General features: G+C 34.0%; 1 protein-coding gene across 1 annotated transcript in view; it reads right to left on the reverse strand.

Annotated features, from left to right (window-relative positions):
* The window catches only part of CNTN5 (contactin 5), a 416,285-nt gene that overhangs the window by 251,071 nt on the left and 138,000 nt on the right, over positions 1-27,214 (reverse strand). The window contains exon 7 of the mRNA XM_060018068.1: positions 26,912-27,062. Within this exon, the coding sequence (XP_059874051.1) occupies positions 26,912-27,062 (151 nt within the window). The remainder of the gene's footprint in view (positions 1-26,911; positions 27,063-27,214) is intronic.

Raw genomic sequence — 27,214 nt, forward strand, 5'->3', positions numbered from 1 at the left:
ATTCCGTCATCTTGCTGCATTTGCAGCAATGTGTTAACAATGTAATTTCTCACTAACAAGATAAAAGGGCCTATCTCAATGCCATTCTCACCAGCAACTAAGCACTAAGGTTTAATTTTTTTTTCTAATTTGGTAAATGTAAATGGTATCTAATTTTTCCTGAATAATAATGGACATGAGACTTGTTTTTAGGTATATTCATGATTGTTTTAATTTCTTCTCTTTTAAGTTGGCTATTCATATGCTTTATTTGCTTTTCTTCCAAAGTATTAGTGTTTTAATTTTCAATTTGTATAAACTTCCTATATATTTAGGGTAAATATTTTCCATGGTTTTACCTTAGCCATCAAGATAATGCCCAAACTCCTTAGCATGATATCTAAGTACCCTCAGATTAGGTTCTTGCCAATCTTTCAATCCTCAGATCTCCTCACCCCAAACTTGCTCCTTCATATCCTGTTCTCCAGCTTCCCTCAAGCTTCTGTGCTTTGGCAATTTATGCTTCAGTTTTTGAATTAAGTGTATTCTCTCCCTTGTCTGTCTGGTGAATTCCTACTCAGACAAAGCTATATGATGTTCTAAAAAGTGTACAGGCTTTTCAGGCAACCTAGCACTGAATTTGAGTTTTGCCATTAACAAGTTTTACCACTTAATTTCCAGTTATGCAACTTCATCTCCATTTCCATATCTGTAAAATTGATGTAACCATTCCTAACTTTCCTCAATGAGGTCAGGATTAATTTATATGATATATGCAAAATGTTTAGTACAACACTTGGTTTCCAGCAAGTACTTAACAAAAGCTATTATATGTGACTATTTGTTCTGGAACTTCCTGCTCCTATATCTGACTATACTCTAATGCTTGAAAACTACTCCTTTTAAACATGACATTTTGTACCTTGTGTCTGAGAGTTTTGTGTTTGTTTTGTTTTAAAGTTATGTGTGAGAAGTGGATAATTTCATGATTTCCAGTTGTTTGACAAAAAGAATAAAATATAAAATAAATTCTGGGACTTAAAAAGAGTTATACAAGTTCTATTTACTTCATGATTTCATACTTTTTTATTTATCTGGTATAAGTCAAAGATCTCTGTAACCCCTTGCAGATATGTTAGAGAATATCATAATTAGCCTATGGAAGTTGCTAAGTGTGATTAAGGGCTCCTCAAGGGACAAACACCTTTTTACTTTTTAGTAGAAATTTCCCCAAAACTTAAGAGTATAATAATTACTTCCAGGTCCCTTCTAGCATATCCAGGCACTGATAGGTAGAATATAATAATTAAAATAGACTCTACTTTTCAACCCCTCACTGACTGGAGCAAAATAGGATTTTTATAGGATTATGGCTACTCCTTCCAAAGGTGAATGAGTTCACAGATGAAACATGCAGTACCAAGTGTGGATAGTGTTATTAAAAATGAGATTTCAGGGCTTCCCTGGTGGCGCAGTGGTAGAGAGTCCGCCTGCCGATGCAGGGGACATGGGTTCGTGCCCCGGTCTGGGAAGATCCCACATGCCACGGAATGGCTGGGCCCGTGAGCCATGGCCGCTGAGCCTGCACGTCCGGAGCCTGTGCTCCGCAACGGGAAAGACCACAACAGTGAGAGGCCCGCGTACTGCAAAAAAAAAAAAAAAAAAAAAAAAAGAGATTTCAAAGAAAAAGGAAATAGCTACATCAAACTTCACCTCAGTAAGGCAAGGTTTGAGAGCTGTAAACACTTGGAATACTTTTTTTTTTCTAGTTTAATAAGAAAAATGTAATAAGTGTTTAAATTCCCATTACAAGGTTGTCAGAGGAAAATTAGTGCATGATGCGCTCCAAGACACGGATTGTTCAGAATTTACTGATGTGTGAAATCAGAATTAGGCAAAATGCTAGAATCAGGAGGAAAGCTGGCAAGGACTTATTTGCAACTCATTTGAAGTGTCAATACAAATATTAATACTTTTTAACAGAACTTTCTCTTAAGTTTAAGTAAAGTTTAGAGGACAATAAGAAGGTATCCATCCTGATTACTCTTTACTTATTGATTTTAAACATTTACTAACATTAAAAAATATGTTCACTTTAAACATAAAATATGGATTAAAATATTGTACAGTATTTATGGTGAATATGAGTTGAAGGCATCTGACTCAATGACTTTATTTTCTAGTTCATTTAATCAGAATTAAGAACCATACTTTCAAGTGTATTATTTTAGAGACAATGGGGCTGTCATCTAGAAAGGTGAAACAAATTAATTGCCAAGGAGGCTGTAGGGGAATTCTTCTCTTGGATGAGAATAAAATGACCTTAGAACTTAAAGATTTGATTGCTCTATGTTTTGTCCAAAATCACACAACTAGTTAGAGATAGAATTCATGTCTCTTAATTAATCCCATGTCTGGTGCTAATGTTAAGATTGCTGGTAATATAGAAGGGAGGAAAGTTATATACTATGACCAAAGATCACTGACAGTAGTTAAAAATTTCTCCTTTCCTGAGTAAACATTTTATCACCTCAGGTAAATAAAATATATAATAAAAGCATACATTTTAACAATAGTTTTTCCTAAAACTGTTCCTTAAATATCTCCTATCAATGATCAGATTTTTGATGAATCCTAACTTAATATTTTCTTCAGGTTTTGACCTCTTTACTACATTTGGCACAACTTTAGCCCTTTTCTTCTTGAAATTCTTTTATTTTGACCTCTGGGAAACTACATTTCCCCACCTCTCTTTTTCCACAGCCTTTAATTCTTCATTTTCCATTCCTTCCAAAAATGCAGGCATTTCTTCCAACTCTGCTCTATGCTTTGTAATCTATTTGCATCTCAGTGTATCTGGGTCAATTACTTTCAAGTCTCTCAGCCTTTAACCAGAGATTTTATTTTGAATCCTTATTTGGTGACAAGTTAGAAACAATATTACTGGAGCTAGTTTCCTAGCTAGTTTCCTAGCTTTGGAACCTACAGCCAATTAAAAATCAACAAATCAGAAAGGGAAAGCCGCGTTGCTTAGGGCAGGATTTACACTGAGATAAAAGATAAAAATGTATAAAATACATAACTGGAGCTAAAAACAAGCCAAAAGCAATCAAGGGCATTTTAGTGACAAAAGAGAAAATCCTCATATTGCAGTAAGCCCCAAGAAAATAGTTTGTTCATTTATTTACTCAAAAAATATAACAACAAAAGAAATTACTGAGTGCCTACTGGATATGGTGGATTATTTTAAATAAAGGAGATAAAAGGTGAAAAACCCAATAAAGTGAGGTAATCAGATAACTTGGTAGGAATAATGTGATAAGTGCTGTGAACAAAATATGGGCCAAATATCCTGGGAGCACAGAGGAGGTAGTGATTAATTCTTCAGGTGGAGGGAGACATCACAGAGAAAGTAATGGGGAACTGTAAATTGAAAGATTTTAGCAAAGAACAAAAAGTGAAGGCCATTCTAGACAGAGAGAGGGACAGAGTAAGCACAAACCAGAAAGAACAAACATTCAGAAACATTAAAGTACATGGCATATTTGAAGAATGGCGATAGAGGTTTGTATAATTATCACCTTGTGATATACCGTGCTTTGTAAGATGGCTTAAATGCTCTTGGAACAAAGCAGGGTATAACCAACAAACCAACTAATTAAACATAAGCAAGTATGTGAGTGGAGGATGCAGGTGATAGGGTAGGTGCTTTTATGCTAGTAGCTACTTGGTCACGTAGGTCAAGTGCCTAGGCCAGTTTCAGTGTGTTGAAGAAAAGACTGGACTAGGAATCAGAAAATGCTAGTCCTTGTCTAGGGTGTCCACTCATCACAGTTTGTCTGGGATGTGGGATTTTCAGTTCTATAACTGACATAGTTCTGGGCAAGCTAGGGTGGTTAGTCACTTTAACTCTGCCATCAATTTGCCACAGTCATTTGACCTTGGAAAGGCTTCACTGGTTTCTTGTTTGTTTGTTTTTTTAACCCTAATCAAACTAATTAAAATAAATTCTCCGTGGAAACTCTTCTAGGTCTGTGATACATTATTTACAAAACTGACTGCAAACATTCCCCTCTCTCTATCCATTCTGTTTTGCAATGAGACTTTGAGTCCATTCCACTTATCTATTTCCCACTCTGAGTCTGGCTGGTTCTATGACTTGCTTTGACCAATAGAATGCAGCGAGGTGATGCTAAATCCATTCTGAGGCTGGCTTTAAGAAACCTTGCAAGATTTCCATTCAGTCTCTTGGAACCCTGCCCACCACTGGGCAAATAAGCCTAGCTAATCTGATAGAAAATGGCAGAATACGTAGGTCAGAGTTAAGTCAGCCCAGTTGCGCCAGACAGATGTGATAGATATTACAAGAAATGTGTAAGAAGCCAACTAAGACCAGCAAAATCCCTGACCCAAGCTGCAACTAAGTGCAGACAAATGAGGAAACCCAGCAGAATAACCACCCAACTTGACCCAAAAAAACTGCTGAACAATAATAAATGGCTATCATTTGAAGCCACTGTATTTAAGTGTGTTTATTATACAGCAACAGATAGGTCTAAAAGATTACTTATAAATTCAAGCTAAAGGAGGTGCCAAGGGACACTAATCTGATTGGAAATGGATTATATTCCAGCACAGAGAATTGTAAGGACCAGGGTTGGGAATAATGTTTCTTACTTAAAAGAGTAACTCTAAAATACAAAGAAACAGACCAAAACAACACAACACAACAAAAAAAGCTGTTGGGAATATGGGAATCTTAGTCAGAGGAGGACTCCCTTATCTGAAAAGATCATATCCCTGGGATCCTTATATTATTCACATTTTGCAGTATACTGCAAGTTAGGGGTAATGATAGATATTTGTAACTACATAATATAAGTAATCACTTCTCCTGTTGTCATCTTTGAATATAATTAAAGATAAATACTATTGTACTCATTTTATAGTCTGATTACACATAATCTCTTTGCTTATAATAGCTATAATTCATGCTGTGATGTCCCTGGGTAATTGGACTCAAGCTTTAAAATGCTGCAGTAGTTTCTCTATACTTAAATAAACACTAATGCAAATGGGCCAGAAAGAGCATACGCAGTCCATTTAATAGAAGATGACTTTTAGCTCAGCGAGTTCTTACACAATGTTGGTAATTCTAACAATGGGACAAATGGAAGAATTTTTTTACATGCTTCCCAATTAAATTTCTTTTACAGTGTTCAACTCTGTCCTTTGATATTCACTCACAATTTCAATTGACCTGCTCTTGAAGAAAAATACATGGGAATGACTGAAAGTGTAATTTTGCCCCCAATATAGAATGTATATTCTGTCTCATTACATGAAAAAAGAATAGCTGTTTTTAATGACATCTTTTGACAATGCATAAATCTCTCAGTCCATAAAAATTTAAGTAACACTACATTTATTATTTCTAGAGAACTTTTCATCTCAAGATTTCTAAATGATTTTCAGGTGAATGTTAAATCTAGACATCATTTTTCATTCCCTATACTTTATTCCTCCTTTTGATCTCCATAGTACCAAAATTTTATTTATCTCATCACATTATTCATCTGGCTGTCATTTAAGCTTCTTTGATTTCTTCTCCTTTCAGTCAATTGCCAAGAATAACTTCTTTTATTCTGTGTGGGTTTTTTTTCATTTTCACTAACATTCCTCCATATAGGCATAATGACACTGCATCCAGTCAACCTCTTCCTTTTAACACTACCCTCCTTTGTTCTCATGGAAAATAAACTTGATTCTCATAATATAAGGGCAATATGGCATTTTGGGAAGGACCCTTGGCTGAAATTTAGGAGAGGCAGGTTAGTGAATTTGGGCAAATTATTTTACTTCTCTTATCCTTATTTTTATTATCTATAAAATGAGGAAGTTGGACTGAATGATATCCAAGATTCCTTCCATCTGTAAGTACATCTGCTTCCTCAGTATTATGGAAGGCACTGAGGTTATAATGATATAGTCGATTTATACAGGTATTTCCCACCACAGAGTGACTTAAGAAAAAGTGACTTTCTATAATATCTAACAGTGAAAGGAAAATAATCTACTTTTTTTTTCTTTCAGTTAAAATTTGTTAATTCTAATTTCCTTAGAGAATTAGCCTGGTGTTGAAAATGAATAAAGTGAAGAGCTGAGCCTTGGGGAAAGCTGGATTTCTGGGCTGGGGAAACAGCATCCTGGACACTCTGCTTTTCCCTGGCTACTGCATTTACTTTAGCAGCTTGAAGAAGCTGTTCCCATCTACTGTGAAGATTTTTAATTTGCTTTCAAATAAGCATATTTTTTTTGTAAATTATATTTACATTCTCCCTTCTCTCTCCATGTAGTTGCATAGCAAGAAAGAGTTACATGATAAATGATAGGGAATTATTGCTCTGGGAGACCAGTAAAAGTTTTAGAGCAGACTAATATACTGACAGAAAATGACTTTCTAGGTATATTAATTTTTCATGGTAGGATACGTAGCCTACATTTTAGTATAGGTGAAATCGGAAACTGGATTTAAGTCAGTAGGCTGAGATAGTCCAAGAGTGATATGGTAGTTGGGATTTAGAGATTTTGGTGATTAATATGGCTTAGGAGAGCAATCGATCAGAGGACTATTATTTAAAGCTTATGGTTGGTAGAAGAATGATGGGAATAATGACAGAGCTCCAGGTAGGAGAGAGACCAGGTTTCAAGGGATGATGTGTAGGTGATGTCTACACATTAGGCAATGTCAAGAGCTCCAAGTGAAAGAACCACCCCAGAATGGAAGTGTACATCAGTCAATGCATGCATAATGGGTATTGAACGTGAACCATGTGCTGCAGTAAACATTCTGAGAGCATCTGTGAAATAGATATGATTAACCTCTCCTTCTTATAAATGCAGAAAATGAGGCTTACAAACATTAAATAACTTGCTTGGGACCACACAGCAAGTAAATAGTCTAGTGACTGGACTGGTTACCTAGTGCAAAATAAAAACACAGGACCCATTGTTGAAAAAATCATTAAGAATTTCAATCTCGTGACAGCAAAACACCAAACCAAGAATGGAACCCTTCTAAGTATGGTGCTCTGTGCAACTGCACACATGAAGCCAGCCCTGTCTACCAATAGTTAATCCCAGTCCTATCATAGTTGATATTTGTGACCTCTACCTCATATCCTGGTTCTTGTTGAATGGGGGGCAGAACCATTCTGATGAAAGTTTAGGAGAGCTATTATAACTGGACATAAAGATATTGACAATAGCTCTTTGCCAGAAGATTATTGAGACATATTATCTGATGAAATGTTTAAATATATCATCAAAGGTACACATGTGGACAAAAACCAACTGAAGTATTTTCTGTAATTTTTTTATCTTACAAGCTTGAGAAGCCATCAGAAATACAGCCTGGTAGTTTAAAACACAAAGGCTTACATATAAACCTGGTCTGATCCTAAATTTGAGACTAAAGTATTGACTGGGGAGAATGTGTGCTGAAAAAGTAATACCACATTTGTCAAACCACTACAAACATCATCTTACCCTGTAAAGTTCAAGTAAAGCCTCTTACTTAAGATGAGTTTTTAAAAAAGAGAGACAAATTTGAAATTACCTATGCAGATGTATTTGCATATGTAGTATGAACATCAACTGTGATGTGTATGATATTGTCTTTATTCAAACGCTTCTAGACACCAGAAAAGTAAATAAGGGTGTGCACTAGATAGTTTCAAACACATTATGAATATTTAATAAATAAAGAACAATTGTAGAAACATTTCTAGATGCTTCTACCCCAAAACACATTCTGGGTTCTGTTGGAAGCTCAGTGTAAATTCAGACACTTTGTAATTTCAGAAAGAAAACTTTGATAGTATATATCTATTCTCCAAGTTGGAATCTTGCTTTTTACTTTATATCCTTTAAGTTTATTATTTTTTTATGGAATATTTTCATCTAATAAGCAGATTAGAGAAATCTTGCTACGATATGGATGCTTTTCTAAAATAATTGATATTTGGGTCACTGAAATGAAAGTGTTTTATATTTGCTTTACTTCACTAATTTTTAAATATATTTGCCAAGAGGGATTTAAACAAAAATTGGTTTCCAAACATAAGTCTTGACGTACACTAGTGTTTCTACTTATGCAAGGTAAGCAATAAATTTCCATAAAAAATATGTTGTCAAACAAACATGAAGCCAAATGATGAAGAGTTTTTTTTTTTTGTCTCTCTCCCCTATCCACCTCTCTCTCTCTCTCTCTCTCTCTCTCTCTCTCTCTCTCTCTCTTTGATGAGGATGGTGGGGAAGCTGGAGGTGAGGGACACCCCTTAGCAGAGAGATGCATCAGAACCTACAACATCGTATCACCTCGCCTTCCTCCCAGCACACCATGGAGTCTTTATTCCAGTGATTAGGAGAATAACTATGCTTTAAACATTTCATAAAACTAAATCTAAGTTTTAAAGTGCTTAAAAATAGATTGACTCTTTAGAAATCAAGGATCATGAGAAATATAACAGAGATTTGAAAATACCACTTTAGTCTAAATGGTTATTTATGCAGCAGGTGTGGGAGAGGCAGATAGGTTGGAGTTGTCATGTTCTCAGTATATGATTCAGAGGGGAGAGTGAGTAGTGGTCTAGTCTGGTCAGGAGGAGAAGCAAGAAGACACATAATGAGATACAGAGGTGGAGAAAGGAGAAAGATTCTAGTCCAAATAGGAGCACACTAGAGTTAAGTCCATGGACCAGGGCTGATAATGTTTCTGATTCTGCCTGATCCAGGATAACTGTTCAGTTCAGTCTCTTGGAGGTCTGACTTCCCTACTTGTTTTTGTTCCTTTTTATGAATGGTGTCTGCTTTTCTCTCATTGCCAGATGTTACCATACAAATAATCCCCATTATTTGAGAAAGCTTAATTGCATCTGATATCATGTAAACAAAAGAACCTGACATAAGTTATGAATAAATTGCATAATTGGAACTATTTGATACAAACCAGGAGAGTAGAACTCTGTCCAGTTCACCCTGTTTGAGGAAAAATGATAATCCTGAACTGTTGTGGTTTCTAAACCTGCCTGCTCATGAAAATCACCCATGCCCTAATAAAAACTCTAGATCATGTAGACCCACCCCATTTCCGCTGCATCAGAATTACAAGGGGAAGTGGTCTATTCTTCTGTATTCCTGATAAGATTTATGTATAATCCTTATGACTAAACCACTATGAAAAAAAATTATTGAGCAATGATCATGAGTTCTTCATTGTGCCCCCAAACTCAAGTTATGGTTGTACAAACTGCAGAAAGAAGTAGAAAAATCAGACTTCTTTTATTATCTCTACTTTCATGAAAGGCACAATTTAAAGGGAGGTGTGCACTTAGAAGCCTGCAGCTTCCAGAAGTCGTCAACAAACACATGCTATAGTTTGGAAAAAACCTGAGGGAACACAGGGCTGCCAGCACCTAAGATGGTTCTGTGAGGCCTGAACCAGGGGAAGGAAAGAGACATTCCTCTTTTCCTATGAATCACCATGGGCTTTAGGTAAACAAACCCTTCAGTGCTGCAAAACATGTGGACTCAACTCAGAGATGGTCCCTGGGTGAGGAGGCAGGTACTGTATGTCACTGCTGAAGAGGCTCATATACATGTAAATGACACATAAAATGAGGCAGAAGGATGGGACTGAGTCTCTTCCTTCAAACATAACTGTGTACCCCAAGAACTCTGCTTGATGGAAGAAGCTTAATGACTAAGGATCAAAATGCCATTTACATCCTATACAGTTAAGGAACACATCTTGTTTCAGTTCCATATTAAGCATCAGGGCTCCTAACCAACTTCCAGAGAATGGAAGTTGGAAATCACTGCACTAAAAATTGATGCACAGGTGGGTGCACCCCCAGCACACACATACACAGAGGACAATGACATAAAATTTTAAGCGTTGATCTCAGTATGGGAGAAAAACACAGTCTTATTCCACACACATGATTTATATAGATATAACAGCTCTAATATCGTATGCCACCCTCTAAATTTTTAAAACAATTTCATAATAGTGTTTAAAACCAGATAGGGACAGTTTGGAGAGCAAAGCTATACCAAAGTATTTAGTTAAAATGATTTACCTGTGAGGTTTAAACAGTATTAAGTGGTTTGTGAAACGTGTTCTGATTTGTGCTTAATATGGATGGTGCTTAAAAGTCTGGGCACCGGAAAGTTACATCCCTAGAGACACATTCACCAGGAAAATGCAGGCCTTAAATACAGCTGGTGTTTGCTTCCAAGACTGCTTTTCTGAATATTAGCATTTAAACCACCCACAGAGGCTTTGCAGATGCTTCACTGCGTAAATGAGGTAGAGATGGGAAAGCTCACACCTTATGGCTGCCACTTTTAATCCAGTGATAGTCATGTAAACTGGGTTGACTAGAGAATCAGATTTTAAACTAGCATAAAAGAAGCTATCTTGGAAATGCAACTCCATTTAGTTAATTTTCTTAAATTAAAAAAACAAATTGAACTGACCGTTCTTCTTACAAATTCCTAATATAATCCCACACTATTTTAATTTTACCATTTAAGAGAGAAGTGTCAGATCTTTATGTGAATAGAATAATAATATACTATCACTTCCTCTATTATAATGTCTTTCTTCAGAGAAATTTAGAGTATTATATGATGCTGTCTCCTCTAATCCTCATAATATCCTTAATAATTTAGCTTGAAATATTACCATCTTCACTCACATTTGAGAGGCTGGGTCATGGAGACAAAAGGTAAGACTGCAGAGGACTTGGGCTCCTGTGTTGTTCCAACAGATTTATTTAAAGGTATTGATTAGTTTCTATACTGTGCAGAGCACCATTCTAGACCCTGAGGTTACTGAATAAAAAACCACCACAGTCGCTGCCTCCCAGAGATTCTATTCCAGGGAGGGAGACAGATAACTATAGAGTACATAAAATAAACAAACAAGATTATTTCAGATTGTGGTAAGTGATTTGAAGAGCACAAGATGAGGTGAAATGAGAGGGATAATTGAGATGGAGGTTCTATTACAAATAGAGGGTGAAGAATGCTTCTGAGAAGGTAACATTCAACCCAAGACTTAGATGTACATAAGGACACAATAGTGCTAACACCCTGGGGCAATAGTGTTTCAAACTGAGGAAATAGGAGGTGTCTTACCCTGAGGCAGGAATAAGTAGTACGTGCACAGACCAGGAAGAAGGACTGTGGAGCTGGACTTTTTTGAGTAAGAGGAAGGGGAGTAATGAGATGTGGAGAAAGAAGAAGGCAGCAGTCAGCTCATATAGGGTCTCACATGACATGGTATGAAGTTTTAATTTTATTCTAAATAGAGGAGAGAGCATTGGAAAGTTTTAAAAAGTAAACTGACGTGATTCAAGTTATATTTTAAATGAAAACTCTAGTTGCTGAGTAGAGAATGCTAGTACAAATGCAGATAAAGAGAAGCCAGTTCAGAGGCTATTGAGAGGGTAGGCTAGACAATGTAGTGTGGATTTTGTGCATTGCTGGGGAGATAAAACTACTTTGAGCAGTTCAGAAGATTTTATTTCTGTAGCATGAAATGATTAATGATTGAGCACAGATGTAAATAAAAAAATAGGTGATATATTAAAGACAAAATAAATGAATCAATTTTCATTCATATTTTTAAAGATAATATTCAAAGATAAAATGTGAAGATTCACTCCTTCCCAGAAGCTAATGATAATGCCTGCCCTCCCTGACATGACCACTATTGCTGTCGTTAACGATATTGATAGTAAGGCAAATGGTTGCTATTTACTGAGAATCTTCCAGTGTTAGACACAGCTTAAGAGGAAAAACAAATAAAAGGAATCCAAATTGGAAAAGAAGTAGGACTGTCACTGTTTGCAGATGACATGGTACTATACATAGAAAATCCTAAAAATGCTACCAGAAAATTACTAGAGCTTATCAATGAATTCAGTAATATTGCAGGATACAAAATTGATATACAGAAATTTGTTGCATTTCTATACACTAACAATGAACTCTCAGAAAGAGAAATTAAGGAAACAATCCCATTTACCACTGCCTCAAAAAGAATAAAATACCTAGGAATAAATCTACCTAAGGAGACAAAAGACCTGTACTCTGAAAACTATAAGATACTGATGAAAGAAATTGAAGACAAAACAGATGGAAAGATACACCGTGTTCTTGCACTGAAAGAATCAATATTGTTAAAATGACCATACTACCCAATGCAATCTACAGATTCAATACTATCCCTATCAAATTACCAATAGTATTTTTCACAGAACTAGAACCAAAAATTTTAAAATTAGTAAGGCAACACAAAAGACCCTGAATAGCCAAAACAATCCTGAGAAAGAAGAATGGACTTGAAGGAATCATGCTCCCTGACTTTGGACTATACTACAAAGCTACAGTAACAAAACAGTATGGCACTAGCACCAAAAAAAAAAAATATATATATATATATATATACATATCAATGGAACAGGATAGAAAACCCAGAAGTAAACCCATGCACCTATGGTTAATTAATCTATAACAAAGGAGATAAGAATATACAATGGAGAAAAGACAGTCTCTTCAATAAGTGGTGCTGGGAAAACTGAACAGGTTCATGTAAAAGAAGAAATTAGAACATTCTCTAATACCATATAAAAAAATAAACTCAAAAAAGAATTAAAGACCCAAATGTAAGAGTGAATACTATAAAACTCCTAGAGGAAAACATAGACAGAACACTCTTTGACATAAACTGCAGCAGTATTTTTTTGGATCTGGCTCCTAGAATAATGAAAACAAAACCAAAAATAAACAAATGGGACCTAATTAAACTTAAAAGCTTTTGCACAGCAAAGGAAAACATAAACAAGACAGACAACCCTCAGAATGGGTGAAAATATTTACAAACAATGCAACTGACAAGGGATTAATTTCCAAAATATTCAAACAGCTCATACAGCTCAATATCAAAAAAACAAACAACCCAATCAAAAAATGGGCAGAAGACCTAAACAGATAATTCTCCAAAGAAGATGTATAGATGGCCAACAGGCACATGAAAAAATGCTCATCATTGCTAATTACTAGAGAAATGAAAGTCAAAACTGCAATGAGGTATCACCTCACACCAGCCAGAATGGCCATCATTAAAAAATCTACAAATCATTAATGCTGGAGAGGGTGTGGAGAAAAGGGAGCCCTCCTACACAGTTGGTGGGAATGTAAATTGGTGCAGCCATTATGGAAAACAGTATGGAGTTTCCTTAAAAAACTAAAAATAAAATTGCTATATGATCCAGCAATCCCACTCCTGGGCATATATCTGGAAAAGACGAAAAGTCTAAATTGAAAATATACATGCACTCCAATATTCATAGCAGCACTATTTACAATAGTCAAGACATGGAAGTAACTTAAATGCTCATTGACAGATGAATGGATAAAGAAGAGATGTGATATGTATGTATGTATACACACACACACACACACACACACACACACACACACACACATACACAGAATGGAATATTGCCCAGCCATAAAAAAGAATGAAATTCCATTTGCAGCAACATGGATGGACCTATATATTATCATACTAAGTGAAGTCAGTCAGACAAAAAAAGACAAATATTATATGATATCACTTATATGTGGAACCTTAAAAAGTGATACAAATGAACTTTACAAAACAGAAATAGAATCACAGACATAGAAAACAAACTTATGGTTACCAAGGGGGAAAGAAGGGAGGGATAAACTGGGAGTTTGAGATTACCAGATATATACTACTATATATAAAATATACAAAAAACAAGGACCTACTATATAGCATAGAGAACTATATTCAATATCTTGTAATAACCTATAATGAAAAAGAATCAGAAAAAAACATATATATATGGAAAATTGAATCAATTTGTTGTACACCTGAAACTAACACAACATTGTAAATTAACTATACTTTAATAATAAAAAAGTCAATATGCAAAATCTTAAAGTCTCACAAAAATCTTAGTTAATTATCATTGGCTTCACTTTACAAATGACAAAACTGAGACTTAGAAAGATAGTTAGGCAAGCTCAGTATATGTGAGATGGTATTTCTTTATTAAGTGCTTAAGAGCATAAGTGGGGCTGGGGTTTCTAGATGTGAAGCCTGTCACCATCGACCCCATACTAACTGTGTGACTTGTCAAATTATTTCATGCTTGTAGAGTTCAATTTCTTTGTCTGTAAAATGGGAAGGATTCAAAAACCAACCTTGTGAGAGTGAATGAGCTAATATATGTAATGCTTTCACATATTCCTGTCCTGCTGTAAGCCCATAATAAATGTTACCAATTATTATTATTGATCAATTCACACAGCTAGCAAGTGGTGATGTTCACTTCTCTCTTTTTTTCCAATAATGATTAAATCATCAAAAAATGAGTATATGAAAAAATTGGGGTACAACCAAACATCTAACAAGTAAATAAGTAATGTTTTTCATTTTTAATTTACTTACCAAGAACTATCATGAAATGTGAGACCGAGGATTTCCTAAATACTATTTCAGTACTTTAATTCTTTTTAAAATTGAATTTTATAATGTACAGGTCAACCAGTATGTTATAATAGATGTTAAAAGAAAAGCTTAAGAATATGCATATACAGCCAGCCCTCTCTATCTTCTGGCACATACCTAGAAGACTGATCAACAGAAGGTTGAATCCATAGATGTGGAACACAGAGATATGCAGGGCAAACTGTACAAGCCATTTTATATAAGGGTCTTGAGCATCCATGCAGAGGGTTCTGAAAGCAATGACCTTCCGATACCCTGGGAAAACTGTGTACAAAATGATCCATTCCAGCAGAGAAACCAGTTGTACCAAAAACAAAAGTATAGGTAAACCATAAATATTTTATATATTTTTCTCAAAAAGCACAAACAATATAGTCAGATCTATACTCAGGCATTCTCACATTGTCTGCTCTTATTCCATTTCTACTTACTTGTTCACACAACACATAGAAAACATCTTTGAAAGAAACAGCATCTATAAAGTATTAAGCAACATAGCTTGGTACACAATGGGTGTTTAGTAAATCACTGTTATTAGTAATCTCAGTCCAATGACACTGCTGGTGCACACAGTGATGAAGAGTACAAAAATATCTAAATTGCTATGGGAAAATCCCAAACTCAAGCCACTTGTCTCTGTAACTGCTTTGCATGGAATCTTAAAAAGGAGTTTCTTTCAAAAAAGCCTTTGAGAATATGACACTTAAAATGCTCCTCTGGCATCAGAAAAGAGGGAATAAACAAGAAGCTTCTAGAATACTGGGTCCTGGTTGTACTATATTTTTGGAAAAGTTATCATCCATAGATAAATTAAATTGTATATTTTAACTAAATATAAATTTTAAAATTAGAACATTACTAATCCCAGAAGCATGCTGTTTTGCTGACTGGGACCTCTAATAAAATGCTGAATTTGGCTATAGCAGAAACTTTTGTCTATTTCCCAGTCTCAAAGGGATGCTTCTAATATTTTGCTATTCTTAGTTTATTGATTGAATGGTTGATACCTTCAGAGGTTTAGAATGTCCCCGCACCTCCTACCAGATGCTAGAGACTTTTAAAAATCATAAACAGGTATGTTTCATCAAATGCTTTCTCTGCTCTATTGAGATGACAATAAGATTTTTCTTGTTTAATCCTTAATGCGGTAAGTTGTATAAATTGATTTTCTCGTGCTAAATCAACTTGGTTTCCTATGTGAAACCCAAATTGGTCATGTAGTATCTTTTTTAGATTCTATTGTTTTATATTTGCAAATATTTTGTTTAGAATTTTTACATCTATGATCATGAGAGGGCTTGGTTTGTATTTCTACTTCTCATACTCTCTTTGTCAGCTTCAGTTAGGTTGTTTTCCTTCTTTTCTCTACTATAAAACAACTGTGTAAGATTGGAATCATTTATCCTTTGTTTGGTAGAACTTTTAGGTAAAAGTGTCTGGGCCTGGAGTTTGAGTGTGGTGGGAGAGGTGAAGGTTTTTAACGATTAATATAATAATTAGTTGACTATTTGGATTTTCCAATTTTTCTTGAGTTAGTTGGGAAATTATGTTTTATTTCTCCTTTTCATTTAAGCGTACAACTTTGTTGACATTCAATTTTTCCTCATATTCTTACTATGCTTTCAATTTGTCTGCAAAATTTGTGCTTATGTTTTCATTTTTTCTCTTAAATTTTTTTATGTCTTCTCTCTTGTTCTTGATCACTAGGGATGTGCCAATTGTCTTAGACTGTTGAAAGGACCAATATTTGGTCAACCCTTAAATTATGTTTGATATTTGTTTGCAGTTTAATTAATTTTTTGCTTTTATTAATTTCTTGTTACTTTCTGTAAGTTTAGTTTCATGTTCTTTTCCTAAATTCTTAAGATAGACACTTAACTCTTTCATTTTCAGCTTTCTCCTTTTCTATATAAGCCTTAAAGATATAAATTTTCCTCTAAGTTCTGAAATACAAGGAATATATGTTAAATTCACCTACTATGATTCACCTATTTTTTCTTATAAAATGGTTAATTTTTATTTTGCATATTTTGAAGCAGTTATAAGAGAAGTACAGGCTTTAAATTGTTTGCTTGATCAATTTAAGCTTTTTTTATATAATGACCATCTTTATATTTCTTCTTTTATAGTCTATTTTTATGATATGGATGGAGTTAAGTTTTGGGAGGGGTTATTATTTAATTGATAAATCTTTTCCTACTCTTTAACTTCCAGCTTTCCTATTTCCTTATGCTTTAAGCATATCTCTTGTAAACATATGATTATCAGATTTTTATTTTAGTTCAATATTTCTAGTCATTCCTGATGTTTGGGTTTATTTTACTAATTTATTTCATACTTCCTATTTGTCCCTCATTTGCCATATGTGTCCGTGTATATATATATTCATTCTCCTCTGTTCATCAATTAGTTAATATTTTCATTATATTTATTTCCTCAACTAGTTTGGAAACAGCACACTTAATTTCAATCTTCTTATTCATTGTACTAGAAATTTAGACATGCTTAAACTTAGCAAATTCTAAAATTAATAAATATATTTACCTGTTTCCAAATAATTCAAGCATCTTGGAACACTTTAACTCCAAATACCCTCTCATGTTATGCTTTTTGAGTTTTTGATTTTTTTCTTATTTTGTAACATTAAAAAATATTATTGTTTTTTACGGCAATATAAAACAAAAATTGCCTACATATGGGTACTTTCATAACCTTTAATTCTTTGTTGTACCTTAAGTGTCTGGGTTCACTTCATGTTGGGATCGACCTTAACTACATTCTTACACTGAATTCTTCAGGCTGCCCAGGTACTATACCTTAGGGTTTCTGACTCTTAATTACAAAACCTCAGTGAAAGAACTCCTCCCTCCATTCAGAACTCAGACACAAGACATGATTTTCCTTGTGATTTTTCCGAGCAGGTTGATTAGTATTAAAGTCACTTTTACTTTGCATGGGTAGCCACTTGGGAGACAGTCTTATAGGGGGCATGCTCTGGGCTTTGTCTTCCCTTTTGGCCCAGCAACACATAAAAATTAAGGTCAGTAAATGCCCTTGAGATAAAAGCCAGTTTTGGCACATGACTCCAGGGTAAGCTCAGATCCTGGCCTTAGCATTTCCTCCTAACTTTCTTGTCAACTCAGTGATAAAATCAAGATATTTAAATAATATTTATTTACATATTTTATATTTGTCATCATTTTATCTTTTTTCTTTTGGGAAGATTAGTGTAATATTTCGGGCATATTTTTTTTCCTGTTACAGAAAACTTAAATTTAATTTAAAAAACTGTATAATAAAAGTAAATATTCCAAAATAGATGTGAGCTTTTAAAAACTACCCTTTGGCTACTAAATTAAGCATAGACTCAATTTGTCTTTCTAAGTTCTCCTCAATTTGTCCTTAGCTATTCAATCTTTCCTGCTTATTTACATTTTTACACAGAATCTATTCCTTGGCCAAATAATAGTATTTACTTTTCACAAAAGTGTGCTGGATTCATGATTATGTTTTTGCAAATTCTAAACTCTTTCTAAAATACATTCTACCTCTATGTGTCAAATCCTATTTAAGGACTATTTCAAATGGCGGTTCATCCAAGTTTTCCCTCATCTTCCATACAGATTTCATTTTCTCCTTTTCTTAAATCGCAAAAGTTTTTTTTACAGAATGGAATACACCAAGAAGTGGTTTGGCTCCAATGAGAATTGGACTTTCTTTCTGACTCTGTAACTTACTATGTGTGTGGCTTTAGGCAATCTCTCTGTGAGTCAATAACTCTATTTAAAATGAGGTTGATTATATGTCCCTTAAAACGGTACCTTATTTTGAGGATTGATATTAAGTACTGCCTAGATAAAAGAACCAATTCTCAATAAAAGGTATTTATTTTTATTGTTGTCTTAATTATCCTGTTAATATTACCTAAATAGTATCTATTAAGGTTCCTGTGTTAATAATCCTATGTTATTATTACCTTAAATACCCTGTTTTATAATTATCTATGAGTTAATTTTATTGTCCTTTAAACAGGTGCCACCTTGAGGGTTGAGATTCTGTCTTACTTGTTTTGGTATGAACCGGCATAGTGTTTTACATTCAGTATATGTTGAATAAAGTTTTGTTTTCCCTAAAATAAATTGAATTAAACAGAACAGTGTCTCGGCAATTTGGCATGAGCTCCTATTTACAACTGAAAAGAGAGACAAACAAAAATAAATTGGTACCCTGAAACCTCTAAATACAACTAAGAACATAGTGATCATCTTATATTTTTCTATCTATCATCTATTTATCTATCTATCAATCTATCCATCTATCTATCTAACCTTAACTGATAAATAACTCTGTTATTTGAGCAAAGAGAAGAAAGCACGCTAATGATTACATGTGTGTATGCTATCTTTTACAGAAATGATCTGCGGGTTGTTTTTCATTGTTGTCAAGGTTATTGTATCTATGCCCTAATTTGTAACCAGCCCACTAATTCCCATTATGAGTCAACCATAGTTAAATTAGATGCTGATTTATGCAAAAACTGAACAGAAGTGACTCTGTAACTCTCAGAGGAAGCTAAAAATGTCTGTCATAAAATACTTTTTTTCTAAACATCCCCGGAATCGTCTCTTTTCACTATTTTATATTCACTGAAGAGTCATTTGGTGAGATAGTAGGATCAGTCAGTAGTATGTACTTAGATGCTTGAATTCCCAAATATTTTAGATGTTGTTTGTATTAAGGACAAATTAAGCTGAACGTTGTAGTCTGGGGGGCTTTTGGAAAAGAAAAACCTTTTAGCAATTAATGATTTGTTCAAGTTGTGCCTGTGTGGAGAGCATAACTAAGGAACTTGTGCAGCAATTTATACTAACTGGGGTAAATGAACCATAATTAGAAGTAGAATTTATGAAGTATTGGCTAAACTAGTAATTAGCTAGAGATGTAAAGCCACAAACTGGAGGTTTTCATAGCACAACAGAGCCAGAATTATTTTGTTGTCATTTGCAGGTTAAATTAATTGACTTCCTCAGTGTTGCCTCCCCTTGGGAACTGAGGCATGTTTTGTTATATTTAACAATTTTTTTAAAAAGTGGAAATGAAACAAACTGATGGTGAGATCATGAAAAAAAGTGTGAAGACCTTTGAAGAGAAACATTTAGATTTTCTGCAACCTTAAATTTGGGAAATGTTAGGAACAAATAATTTGAAGCTTTCTTACATGCATGTTTTGTCTTTAAATGAATGTCATTAATTTGAATATTCATGATCATTATTATGTTATCTAAACATACTTTTGAAAATGGAATCATCTGAAAATGTGAGAATTCTTTTGATCTTCCATTCCCATTCAACTATTTGTCGTAGTGTGAGCACGTTGTTACTCAATAAATTTGAATAATTTGGGGTTATTCATTGTCTGAGGAAGATCAAGTTTAGAAATATTGGGTATCCCTCAAAATAAGGGAGATCTACAATGGGAAAAATATTTGAGCACAGCCCAGAAACATCACAATAATGGCACCTTTAGAATTATTTTTTCTATAACACTTGATCAATTGATCAATGTGTCACTGAAACTAAAGAACACATAATATTTCTTATAACTGGACTGTCAATCAATACCTATGTGGTCTAGTTTATCATAAGGTAAGATGGAGAAAGAAAAAAATAAAAGCAAGGTGAAATTTTGACCACTGTGTCTCTTGGTTTTTAGTTTGGCTCCATGGCTTTTGTTGGAAGGCTTTTGTTAGATTCAAATTTAGTTCTTTATTTGGAGGATTTTCTGAATATTTGTCAGAGTGTGTGTGTGTGTGTATGTGTGTGTGTGTGTGTGTGTGTGTGTGTGAAAACTGCCTATGAAGTTGTTCATGCAGCTTTTGAGTATAGACAGGGAAGGTGAATCAGAATTATCAGAAACATCATGGACACTAAGAAGGAATTCAATCACAATTCTCCATGTAGATTGTCACTGACTATTAAAGATTATCACAGAATCATTGACTAGCATCAGACTGATTTTTAAAGCTCAGCTTTATGATGGATGACCTTGAACAAGTCATTTAATCTCTTTAAGTTTCAAAATTGGTATATTAGAGATGAGAGTATCTAAATCAGAGGGTTGTGAATTGCAACATGTTGGGAACTAAATTAAAAGTTAGAAGTTGAGTGACATCATTTATCTAACTTCCTACTAACTACAACTTCTTGATTATTGTATCTGCTTGAGCATTTCCAATGGTGAGAAAGCATAAGAAGAGAGTTCTGTCTTTTGAGTTAGGATTTCAAGTGTTATTGAGGTTGACCAGCATGCTACAAGGAAGGGGAGGAGAGAGAAGGGAGAAGTTTGTGTAAAGTTTACAAGGTGAGAAAATGAATAACCTGCTTTGGGGAATTATGAGAGTCCAGTGTAATTAAAGATAAAATATTTTGGAGGGTGGAAGGCAGTTAGTGGAAGACTCCCTTTTGATTTCTTATATTGATTTAGTTGTAGTTTCAGGGACCTAGGTTTTAATAGCCCTTGAGCATTTCGTAATTGAGCCCATTTTTACTTGAAGTCATGATTCCTCCTAGAGGCCAAAAATTTGTTCATCTACATTGGTTAATTTCCAATGCTCCTATGGCTTTGCATTTTTTCCTCTTTAGTGTTTTGCTAACATTTTAAAGAGAAGGTTAATTAGGCAGGACCTTCTGCAGTTAGCTTTTGAAACCAGGAAGTCAGCATCCTAACACCACCATAATGAATGTAAGGCCATTTCCTCCTCATCCCCTTAAGCTTGGTGGGGATGTCACAGTCCCTGATAAACATTGTAGATAAAACATTGTAGATTGCAAGCAGTTCACACATATTAAAACTTATGAAATCAGCTATTAACCTTCTCTTCCCTTAGATAAATGCTATTTTATTTTATTTCCTTTGAAAACATAGATTTTAATTAATAAAGGAAGTCAACTGATATATTCTTGATATATGAATGCTCATGTTCCCTCATTATACAATTTCTTAGACCCTGAAAAAAGCAAGACACCTAAGGTCTATATTGTTTTATGTTCTTAATACGTAAAAGACATTGTCGCAGAAGAAACAACGAAACAGCTTGTTCATTAGCAGACACAGCATGTAGAAGGAAACAAAGGGACAGAAACAAGACCTTAATTATACCCATGAATTCCTCTTTTTCCTTAGAAAATGAAAGAAGACCCTGCTTTCCCCTCAGTAACAGTGTCCTTCAGGGCTTGTGCTAAGAATATATTTTTCCATATGTCTGTGAGTCAGTATGTGAGCCTAATCATTGTTGCCTAATAAACACAACATGAATTCCCGCTAGAAGTCAACTAATGGGCACTCCAAGCGCGATTTTTCTGTGCGTGTTAAATGAGTAAGTTGGAAACTTTGCCGTTCTGAAGCTCCTTTGGTGAGGAGGGGATTATTACAAGGGATTTTGGGCAAGTCTTTCCTTAGATTATAGACCCATAAAAGAAAAATTATGCTATAATACTGTCCCTCCATAGGATACTTTTTATATTTTGGGATGCAGGGTTTCTTTAGCACCCATCTGAATTATAGTCTATTATCTCTGTAACTGGTACCCACCGCCCCCATCTAGAAATGAAAATTGGTACTTATTCCAATAATAGTGAATATTTTTTAAAACAGTTATGGCATATTCTATGCATTGCAATAACAGTTTATATACATGCAGATGGAAAGGAAACAAATCATGCCTTTACCAAAAACTATGTATTCTTCATTTCAGCCAAAATTGTCTTTGTCCACAAAAAGTACAGGAAATGAACAAGGAATAATGCAAGCTTAATATCTGTGCACAGCTGGAGTGCCTCTGGGTGATTATATTTTAACAAAAGTTAATGGCCAAGTAATGGAAATAATGAGCTGAAGTGAAAATCTAATATGAGTTTGATAAGCAGAACATTCTGAATGAAAGTATACTAGAGGAGAAAATCCCCATGGACTGTTTCATGTCTTAGTACTCCTGGAGCAAATTCCTTTTAGTATGAAAATGGACATGATTGATAAAGGAACTTAAGTGGATATGTGCTGGTGATCTTTAAAAGCAATGGGGCAAAACCAAGAGATTCCTTAAAAGAAAAAAAATAAATATAATTTTAAAATCTTCTTCTCTATTTCCATTAACTCCCCATGTGTATTTATCTATGTGTATATTCACATGGCCTAAAATACTGATCATGGAACAAGCAACTATTCAACCTGCTAGTTCAGAAATTATCTCAATGATACTGAACTAGGAGTAGGTAAGATTGGTGAGAATGGCCACACCAGGAATAGATGCCAAGAAGTGGAGGTTTGGGGTGTGATGGACAAAGAATGTCAATTTAGGGACACAGATTAACAAATTTGTCACATGGAAGGCCCCAAAGACTCCTTTAATGCCAGATAATAACTTAGTTCAGGTATCTTTCCCTTAATTGGTAGAGAAAGGATAGGAAAGTGTTAAAGTTTTTCAGAACTATTGATAACAAAAATTGAGACCAGTATGCAAAGATTCAAAGCCTCAGATGATACCATCGTCATCACCGACACCACCACTGCCAACTTCAGCAGCAACAACTTCGTCACCATGGTAACATTCATTGAGCACTTACTGAATGCCATACACCAGCCAATGTATTTTACACACAAAGTTTCATTTATTTTTCAGAACCTAACAAAGTTACTCTTTTAGATTCCAATTTTATAAGTAAGAAAATTAAGTAACTTGTTGAAAACTCATAGTCTTCCTGTTATACACACTGGGCTCTGTTACCCACAATGTTAAAGTGCTCTGTAAATTATAAATGCTACAGACTTATGAGTAATTATCATCATTATTAGTAATAATATGATTTAATGTTTGAACAGCAGTTGATACTGATCATTTTCTGATATAAACAACTCATTCTGTAATATAAACAACAAATGACTACAAGCAACTCACAAACTCTAATATAATCCATTTTCTTACATACTTTAGATGTATCATTTAGGGCCAAATGAATGAAATATTTTGTAATATATAATCAGACAACTTATTTGTTAATCATATTTCTTCTAAGATTCATGTTGTGTTCTAGTTATTCCTTACTAAATTTTAAACTTTAGAATAATGGTTTATGTATTTCTTTAGTGAAACAGATAAATTCAAAGAAGTCTGTGTTTTGAAGTATCCCTCCCAAAACAAACAAAATGAAACTGGATTTGGGAACATTCCATGAAAATGTGGCAGAAAAGGTAAGCTAATAAATTGTTTGACACTCTATTGATAAAACAAATGACTGACTATTAACCTCCAGTTGTTATAACATTGTATTTACAGTTTAGAGTTAAATTGAAATTAATGCTAGATGCAAATTCACCATTTTGAGTTTCTGACATGTTTTCAGATGATTAGGTAACATATTTTTCTGCAATTAAAAGCTTTTATTACATTTTTATGCTATTGCTCTGGACACAATTTTATGCTTTGGGATATGTTTCTCACACTTAAATGTTCCTCTTATGATATATTATTACTTTAAAACCTTTTCCCCAATGTAATACTAGTCTTTATTTGCCCATGTAGGAAACTGCCATTTGCTGTTTCAATCTTTAATTTGGAAAGACACCAAATAACTGTGAGGATTATGAATGAAGGGCAAAACTATTCGTTTCACATTTTTTTTCCAGTTGTAGGTTGCATGAGTGGGGGACATACTTGATGAAGATCACATGAATGGTGAATATACTTATATTACAACAAAATAAACCATGATTTGAATCTGTAGCCCCATGTGAAATACATATGACCCAAACTTTTCAAAGCCTTAACAGTTTTCTAACATCTCCCTTTCCACTTAAGCTTATATTTACAATTCTTACAAATGGTTGAGGTTCTTTGTAACAGAGACAAACGATCTAAAATATATGTAAGGAAATAAGTTGTCATGTGTAACTGAGATGCTATTTTAAAGAATGTATAATACATATAATTAAAATTTTAAGTTTCAAGTTTCCATTAATATTTTTAGAATGTAGTTGTCCAAATATCTATGTGTGTCTTCTTATACTACTTTGTGGAATTCTTTCTATTGTTAATTAAATTTTAGCCTCTTATTTTAATATTTGAACATTTATATTTTTTATACCCAACTAGATTGTATTCTTTGTGAAACCTGAAGTCTCAGTGTGGTAGTAAATTGTACACAACTAAAAATTATATTTTGCAAGTGGTCCTGTCAATTTTTAAGAATAAAAATGCCCTTTTGGGACTTCCCTGGTGGCCCAGTGGTTAAGACTCTGCTTCCACTGCAGGGGGCACGGGTTTAATCCTTAGTCAGGGAACTAAGATCTTGCATGTCGTGCAGATGCGGCCAAAAAAATAAAAATGCATTATTATCTTTGATCTTTGTTATTAAATTAAACCAGTTTACAGACCTATTATGATATAAACATATCAGGGTAACACAATGCTAAGTAATTGTGTCCAAATCTTCCTTTTACTTAAATAAAAACACCTTTCAGCCTTTTTCCTAAATAGCACTTTGACCAGAAATATTTAGATCTGGAAAAATTGAGTGATCTGAGTTTGAAGCCATTGTATTTGTCTCATTAACCCAAGGGGTTAGCAGTGAATAGAAAAGTGAGCAAGAAAAATGGAAAATTCACAAACTATACTTTTTAACTTCTGGAAAATAAAAATTTATTATGCTCATATTTGTTGTAATAGAAAACACATAATCCTGTTCCTCTCTCAGTACTTTTGCTTTGACAAAAGAGATGCCACATTTTTAAACTCAATGTGATGTCTATGAATAGTTGATGAGGAACATTCTATGGTGAACTGAAATAAATAAGACAAAGCTGATATGCCATCCACAAACATAAAACAAAGTAATGCATTTCAAATGGAATGGCTTGTACTAATATGGCATATATATTTTGATATTATGAAAAAATTTAATACGTTCAGAAAAAATGGTAACCAAACAATGTAAATATTTTCTTACTGGTATATGATGAATTAATTTTCTTCTGCTTTAATGAAAGATTTGTGTCAGTTTTTTTTTTCATATTTCTGAGCAATAATCCAAAAATCTTCAATTTGACCATATGTAAGTCAACCAAAGGCAATTCAACGAAATGCAACACTGATCTCACAGTGTTTGATTTGCTGCCCAACCCTACCCCCACTAAGAAAGAGAAATTTTTTTCAAAGCAAAATGTCCATTATGACCCATGTCAATTCTAGGTTATCACCTTTTCCAGGCAGCGTAGGTCCTTGGGCCTGGACGGAATCCAATCATTCATAAATTATTTCATCAGAGACAAGCAATTTAAAACAGTGTTTCTCAGAATTGAATGGGAAAAATATATATATATATATATATATATATATTCTAAAGAAATTTTTCAAGTATTTCAAAATATTCCAAAATTACTTAAAGAATTGCTTAAATGGACCCCTAATGCTGACTTAAATTATTTTAGCTATATGTTTACAGAGACCCAAACATAAAACAAAACATAAACTCCTTATCTTTATAGATCAAATGAAAAACAAAACTGTAAAACAACATACACAACATTATTTTAACAGAATGGAGGATAATATTTTGCCAAAGCTAAAACACCACATGATAATGATTGGTAAAGAATGGGACTTTCAAATTTGCCATATATAGACTGTCATGCAACTATTTGATTCTCTCATCACTTTTCCCCATTTGTATTCCTGTGGTATCCTTTGGCTTTACATACCAAAGACAAACCTTTACACGTTAAATAGTTTTCTGAACATTTCTCATTTGCCTGTGGCAATTGAAATAATTCTATAGTATTTTGCATCAGTGTGATTGAAAACAAAAATGCAAACTTCAGCACAAATTTCACTTGGAAGTATTCTGTCATAAAGTGATTATCCAGAAGATCCAGGGTATATTTATATTATTACTAATATTAAGATTGAAATGAGAATCCAATCTCTAAAAATTATCATAGATAACTTGTGGGTCTTCAAATCGGCAGACCCAAATGAAAACCAAAAATTACTAACTTAATGAAAGTGCTTGCTTTCTTCATAACCTGGTGAAATTCCCAACTGGTGCTGAAATACCACTGAAGCAAAGAAGTCTGGCTATATTGAGGTATAACTTTTTTCTTTATAAATCATTTGATATTTTTTTAATCACTATGTAGACAAAACCATAGTTCAGTCAGTTCATGACATATATCTCACAATTATTGCAAGACATATACTTTGTTTGTATCATCTGCATTGAAAAAGTCTGATATTAAGAGTTTGAATTATGAAATAGACTTCTAACCTTTTATTCTCTCTAACTGCTTTGTCTCCCTTCTTCCAAGTGATGGTTGGTTTTGGAGAGCCTTGGGGTTTGCACTCTATGATGATTTCTTGGTCTTTAGTAATAATTATTGTTTTCTTCAGTTGATTCAGTGTAAAAGTGGGAGCTGAAGCTGTGGAAAAGTAAAAGGTTAGTTCTACCACAAGCAATGACAATAACTTCTAATGGATGATTCACCAAGATTTGGCAACTTTATCTTTGGAATGCATTTCTAATAAAATCATAGGATATCTACACATGTAAAAGGCACTAACTTGAAATTTA

The sequence above is a fragment of the Delphinus delphis genome, chromosome 8 (assembly GCF_949987515.2).
Source record: "Delphinus delphis chromosome 8, mDelDel1.2, whole genome shotgun sequence".
Taxonomy (NCBI): domain Eukaryota; kingdom Metazoa; phylum Chordata; class Mammalia; order Artiodactyla; family Delphinidae; genus Delphinus; species Delphinus delphis.